The sequence below is a fragment of the Dendrobates tinctorius genome, unplaced genomic scaffold (genome assembly GCF_039654945.1).
Source record: "Dendrobates tinctorius isolate UK_male_01 unplaced genomic scaffold, ASM3965494v1 ptg000368l, whole genome shotgun sequence".
Classification (NCBI taxonomy): Eukaryota; Metazoa; Chordata; class Amphibia; order Anura; family Dendrobatidae; genus Dendrobates; species Dendrobates tinctorius.
The window spans coordinates 111410-118409 of record NW_027362034.1 but is presented as its reverse complement, the minus strand read 5'-3'; the positions used below and the strand labels follow the sequence as shown (position 1 = coordinate 118409).

Genomic DNA, 7000 nt, shown 5'->3' with positions numbered 1-7000 from the left:
ATTTTGAAGTCAATGTATAAGAGGGATATAGGTCTATAATTTGTGGTGAGATGATCTTTCTTAGGATTAGGGATTACGGTTACATGCGCCACGTAGAACTCAGGGGGCAGCTGTGAGCCATTTAGTAGTGAATTACAGAGGTTTTTATATGTGGTGTCAGCACATCGCTGCATTTTTTATAATATATTGCTGTAAGACCATCCGGCCCCGGGGACTTTCCTCTCTTTAGCTTTTTGATTGGTGAAACTATTTCCTCCTCAGAGATGTGTAAATGGAGTTGTTGTGCCGCGGACTCAGTCAGGTTAGGTAGATGTAGTGTGTGAAGGAATGACTCCAGTAGTGAGGGGGGGTGATTGTGGGGCGAATACAAACTCTGGGGGTATTCATTATAAGTGCTATACATGACATCGGGGTGGGCTGAGGTCTGACCCTTAGGGTCTTTTATAGAGGAGATTATATGCAGTGACTCTCTCATTCTGAGCTTACGAGCGGCATCTTATTAGGCTTATTGGCATGGTGATAAAACGCGGCTTTACTCCAAGTTAGCGCCTCTCCGTTCTGGTGGTGAGAATGGCGTCTAATTGTCATTTCATATCTTGTATTTGTGTAGATAAGTATAGGGGTGAAGAGCGCTGATTGGCCAATTCTAACTCCTGCAGTTTCTCCTCCAGTCTGGGCTGTAATTCAGACCTTTCTTCTTCCTGTCGGCCGATAACTTAATCACACAACCGGGAATAGATTTTCTGTGCGCGAGTCACATTGCTCCAAGTGAGGCCTCCTCCGCTGTGTGAGTTTAGGGGAAATTTGTTATATCTTCTCTTATAGCGGTTACATTAGAGATTTGGGCATTTTAGCTCCTGGTGTGGAGTCGATAGCACAATCATATGCCGCCATATAGTAGACGGCCGGTAACTGGTAAGAATTCCCTCCTGTGTGGGGTCTATTTCCCTCCAGAGAAACCACACGTTACATTCCACACATAACACTGTGTAGAGAAGGCGGCGCGGGGTAATTGTGCCAGTAGTGAGGGGCGAATAATGGCGGGAATGTCACTGACTGAGGAGAAGGCTCCATGGAGGTCTGCACTCCGGAGATCATGTGACCCCTGACTCCTCCCCTCCTGTGACCTCATCACAGGTCCTGTGCACAGAGCAGCCATATATGTGGAGTGCGGCTCTGCAGGTTAGTGATGGGCAGTCCGGCTCTTCTTCCTCCTTTCCCCACTTTTCTCACTCCTGTCCCCTCACTATAAAGCCTGGGCCTCATTATACAGCTGTACAGGGGTCTAGTGAAGGCTTTTTAGCCCTTTCCTCAGACTGTAGCTCCTGGGCACAGGTCCTCACTCCTGTCCCTTCACTATAAAGCCTGGGCCTCATTATACAGTTGTACAGGGGTCTAGTGAAGGCTTTTTAGCCCTTTCCTCAGACTGTAGCTCCTGGGCACAGGCCCTCACTCCTGTCCCTTCACTATAAAGCCTGGGCCTCATTATACAGCTGTACAGGGGTCTAGTGAAGGTTTTTAGCCCTTTCCTCAGACTGTAGCTCCTGGGAACAGGCCCTCACTCCTGTCCCTTCACTATAAAGCCTGGGCCTCATTATACAGCTGTACAGGGGTGTAGTGAAGGCTTTTTAGCCCTTTCCTCAGACTGTAGCTCCTGGGCATAGGTCCTGTCTCCTGTCCCTTCACTATAAAGCCTGGGCCTCATTATACAGCTGTACAGGGGTCTAGTGAAGGCTTTTTAGCCCTTTCCTCAGACTGTAGCTCCTGGGAACAGGCCCTCACTCTTGTCCCTTCACTATAAAGCTTGGCCCTCATTATACAGCTGTACAGGGGTCTAGTGAAGGCTTTTTAACCCTTTCCTCAGACTGTAGCTCCTGGGAACAGGCCCTCACTCCTGTCCCTTCACTATAAAGCCTGGGCCTCATTATACAGCTGTACAGGGGTCTAGTGAAGGCTTTTTAGCCCTTTCCTCAGACTGTAGCTCCTGGTCACCATGTGATCTCACCATAACCCTAACAAGCTAATTAAGATGTAAAATCTTGATCAAAATTATCTCAGTACACAAATCTCCCAGGGTGCCCAAAGTTTTGCATCGCCCCTTTTTCCTTTTTGCAATTATGAAATTGTAAAATAGTCTATATCGCTTACTGAATAGCTGCATCGGGACCCCGGATCCCTGGAGCGCTCCCGATAATCAGCTGCATGTGTCGCCCTCCATGCAGGTGCTGTGACTATCACACAGCGCGACACACGCAGCTGATTATCGGGAGCGCTCCAGCACACTGAGTCCTGCACACACTGAGGCCCCTGATCATGTGACCCCTGACTCCTCCCCTCCTGTGACCTCATCACAGGTCCTGTGCACAGAGCAGTCATATATGTGTCCACTCCTGGATCTTCTGCTTTCTGGGCCGGTTCCTCCTGTGAGTCCTATTAACCCTTTCGCTCCCTGTATTCTCCTTTCTGACAGGACAATATCTGAATTCGGACAGTGTGACAGGAATTTAAACAATGTGGAAGGAAAAAATGACAATTTTACTTTTTTTCCTCACAAAAATGTGACTTTAGCCCCAAAATTGGCAGCGTAACAAATCCTTATTCCCCCACTGTAGTTTGTAGACTCCATATACAGATCCCTTAAGTGTGAAAAGAGCTGAATTCCCCACTTAAGTTATTGCATTTTGGAAATTGCCCCCACTGGGAATTTATCTCCAGGTAAAGGCACAATTGTGTCTCCATGGGGGTTGTGCTCACAGCCCAACATCGTGTGGCCTCCAAAGAAATGCCACCCCGCACCATTACTGACCACTGCCACACCGGTCATGCTGAAGGATGCTGCAGGCAGCAGATCGCTCTCCACGGCGTCTCCAGACTCTGTCACGTCTGTCACATGTGCTCAGTGTGAACCTGCTTCCATCTGTGAAGAGCACAGGACGCCTGTGGTGAATTTGCCAATCCTGGTGTTCTGTGGCAAATGCCAAGTGTCCTGTACGGTATTGGGCTGTGAGCACAACCCCCATCTGTGGAGGTCGTGACCTCAGACCATCCTCATGGAGTCAGTTTCTAACCGTTTGTGCAGACATGCACATTTGTGGCCTGCTGAAGATCATTTTGCAGGGCTCTGGCAGTGCTCCTCCTGTTCCTCCTTGCACAAAGGTGGAGGTAGCGGTCCTGCTGCTGGGTTGATGCCTTCATACGACCCCCTCCACATCTCCTAGTGTACTGGCCTGTCTTCTGGTAGCGCCTCCAGCCTCTGGACACTACGCTGACAGACACAGCAAACCTTCTTGCCACAGCTCGCATTGATGTGCCATCCTGGATGAGCTGCACTACCTGAGCCACTTGTGTGGGTTGTAGAGTCCGTCTCATGTTACCACGAGTATGAAAGCACAGCCAACATTCAAAAGTGACCAAAACATCAGCCAGAAAGCATTGGTACTGAGATGTGGTCTGTGGTCCCCATCTGCAAAACCACTCCTTTATTGAGGGTGCCTTGATAAAGCTGCCACGAAACGCGCGTCGGGGTCCTCCTGCCCGCACCCTGAGGTAAAATGCACTGATCATATTGTCTTATTTTATACTTACCTTCTGCTTGGAAATGCTTCTTAGGGTTTTTTTGCTGCCTTACTTTGCACAGGCACACACTGGCTATATGATCCCCTAATTGTATATTCTCATTCATGCAAATCTGCATACTTTTGGATTGCTTATTTTGTCACATTTTTAAAGACACTCATATGCTGATTATACAATGCTTCAATCCTTTTTATATTTTTGCACATTTGCAGTTTTTTGACTTATAAAAAATTTGTTTTGAGATGCACTGGAATTTATTGAAATAAGTCACAAGTCCCATGTATAAACACTTGTTTATTTTGCAACCATTCAAGCATTTTTTGCATATGTAAATTTTGGATGTTTTTGTGCGGATTTCCTCTTGATGTGGTGATTTTTTGTAGTGCCCGCACTTTAATACCCGTATTGTCAGTTTTACATAAAACTTTTTTAACTATATTTCAATAAAGATTGCTACATTTTAGACATGGCTTCCTGTTGCTTTTTGGATGATCGAGTATAATAAAGTAGTTATGGACGTGATGTAACTAACATTGTGCAGTGACTCTGCTTTTCATATAGTGATGGATATTTCTTGTTGCTGAAACTGTGATTTTTTTTCACTTTAAACCTTTTTTAAACCCCTCTGATCAGTGCGATCATACAACATACAAGCCTCTGATGGCTCCGGTGATGCCCTGTACTACTGTAGTGCCGTGTATCATCACTGCCTGTCAGTGTAATACTAACGGCCCCATACACATGAGATCAGAGTTGGGTGAACGGTCATTTGGCAGACGGCGATCTCTCCCGACTCCCCCATACACACAAATATTCCAGCTTTCCTGTGGTCTGTATGAGAGAGTCGCCTCCAGACTCCTCTAGAGGAGGATTATCTACAGGAAGAACAGACGGATTATCCTCTGAAATTCAGGATGTCAGATCCTTCTCTGCCCTGACATCATCTGCCGGGAGGCCCCCAAATACATTATATGGTCGGCCAAACCCCCCGAAATCAGTGCTTTCATGGAACTTTAGTCTAATGTGTATGGGGGGTTATAAGGTAACTTATTGGACGCTGCCTCTGGCCCGGCCTAATAGACCTTCATACATTGCAGCCCAGACCCCATTATTAGGCATGTAAGTATCGGAGTAACTAGGCCGCCCCATACTATCGAGTACTTGGGGGCGGAGGGCATTCAGCCAAACTCTGTCACACCTTCTTAGATGCCATGTTTGCTTTTCACAGCAGCAAGTGGTTAAACTGTCCGGGTTTTTGTTGAAGCCTCCTCTGTGCCATCCCTGCGGTGTACATCTATGTTCTGGGGACCAAAAAGATTAATTTCTTTTTAATAAATGTTCAACATGTTAAAAATTATAAAATGTGTCTTCTGCTTTTTGTATATTTTCTTTCTTCTTACAAGAATTGTTGGAGCCAATTTTCTTTAGAAACATTTTAATATCGGCTTTTTCTGGAGTTTTTCTTGTAATATAGGAAAGCCTAAGGCCAGAAATAATCCCCATAAATCACTGTACATGGAGACTTTGGGATCAGATCATTTCTGTCCGTTGTGTTTGTGGAAACTAAAAATCTTTTCTAAAAGCTTCAAACTTCTGTCTGTGACTCAGAGCTGAGATCTAACGAGAAGATTCCAGTGCGGGGAAGACGGGGAACCTTCATATAGACGGCCGGTGGGGATGGAGGCAGTGACCGACTCTGGCCACATCTGTCTCTAGAGCCGCAGTAGAAGATGAAGATGTCGTCCTCATCATGAAGGAGTTATTTCTCATGTCGCGTGTAATGAATATCTCCTGCAGTATTGCTAATGCCGATTCCAGTGTCGGTAATGAGACGAGAATTAGCGTTATGGAAGATGAGTCTATGAGGAACGTGTTCAGCTGCCGACTCTGAGGAGGAAACTGCTTGTTGTCTGTGGCCTACATATATAGGTTTTATTAGTAGATGTCAGGGAAGAAAACTAAACCCTGTAAGATAATAAATCTCCTCATATGTTTCCCTTATTATCTCCAGTAATTGTATTATTACACAGGATTCTTATGATGTTACATCGGATCATCTTCTTCTCATTCAGGTCTCTACAATATCGGATCCTCTCAGTGAAGATCTACTACAGAAGTGAATTTTCCTGATTTACCCATCAAGGATGGATATGGACAGAGACAAGATGGCGGAGAGGATGTTACACCTCACCCTAGAGATCCTCTTCCGTCTCACTGGAGAGGTGAGAGATTCTGATGACGTCACATTACATCATTCTTATCTATGGGAATAACAGATGGACAGAACTGGAGAGGTGAGGACTCTGGGAATGTCTGTAGTGAGATTTATTAATGTGTCTCTCCATAACCAGGATTACACAGTGGTGAAGAAGACCTCTAGTGATCTCTGTCAGGACCCTGTGTCTGAGGGATGGGGAAGACCCCTGAGCCCAATCAAGGGGCCTCCACCTCACCCCCTGATCCATGAGGACGTCAATGACCAGAAGATCCTAGAACTCACCTACAAGATGATTGAGCTGCTGACTGGAGAGGTGACACTGCTGGGAATGCTGGGACATTATACAGTAACGCTATGAAGGGATCGGGGGATGACGGTATCATTGTATGTGTCAGGTTCCTATAAGGTGTCAGGATGTCGCTGTCTATTTCTCCATGGAGGAGTGGGAGTATTTAGAAGGACACAGAGATCTGTACAAGGACGTCATAATGGAGGTTCCCCAGCCCCTCACATCTCCAGGTAATAGACAGGACTAAATACACACGGCCTATAATTATCTGTATGTAGAGAATGAATTCAGTCCCTGTATGTGTTTCCTCCAGATCTATCCAGTAAGAGGACTACACCAGAGAGATGTCCCCGTCCTCTTCTCCCACAGGACTGTAACCAAGAAGATCCCAGTGCTCCTCAGGATCATCAGGTAGATGGAGAGAAGGTGTCAGGAGATCCCCCTATGATGTGTAGACGGCTGTGAAGGTCTTGTGCTCAGTCTTGTTTTATCCACCAGTATTACATGTTTTATACTTGTGTAATGAGAGCGGTGGAGATGGCAGGATTAGAGCTGATCATACTGTAGATGGGACTTCTCCATCTGTCTGTGACTTTTACAATATGTGTTTCAGGGTGAAGATCTGACCCATATTAATACTACAGAGACATATGTGAGAGATGATGAGCGGTGTAAAGAGGAGATTCCCACATATGACTACCCAGGTGAGTAGTAACCACTGAATGCAGAGAAGTCACAGATTCCTCTCAGTCACCGGCTGTGGATGCTTTATCGGTGGTGTAGTCCGGCCGTAAAACCATGATCACCATTTTGCCTCTAGACCACAACTGTTATGATTGAGTCACCGTAGGAGGCAAAAACAGAAATGCTAGCTAAGTACAGAAAACCAGAGAGGTTGGCAGCTATCGGATTGCAGA

General features: G+C 46.1%; 1 protein-coding gene across 1 annotated transcript; it reads left to right on the top strand.

Moving 5' to 3' along the window:
- Positions 1–4042: 4042 nt before the first annotated feature.
- LOC141075734 (oocyte zinc finger protein XlCOF8.4-like) lies at positions 4043–6330 on the top strand. Its single transcript, XM_073562882.1, has 3 exons — positions 4043–4072; positions 5928–6107; positions 6190–6330. Exons 1-3 carry the CDS (start codon positions 4043–4045, stop codon positions 6328–6330), a joined length of 351 nt encoding a protein of 116 aa, XP_073418983.1.
- Positions 6331–7000: the final 670 nt, after the last annotated feature.

What these genes read in the sequence shown, in the direction of transcription:
- LOC141075734 (XM_073562882.1), top strand. Translation starts at nt 4,043, where the DNA reads ATGGCTTCCTGTTGCTTTTTGGATGATCGA. An exon ending in GTTGCTTTTTGGATGATCGA is followed by an intron (nt 4,073 to 5,927) that starts GTATAATAAAGT and finishes CTCCATAACCAG; the next exon opens with GATTACACAGTGGTGAAGAA. An exon ending in TTGAGCTGCTGACTGGAGAG is followed by an intron (nt 6,108 to 6,189) that starts GTGACACTGCTG and finishes TGTATGTGTCAG; the next exon opens with GTTCCTATAAGGTGTCAGGA.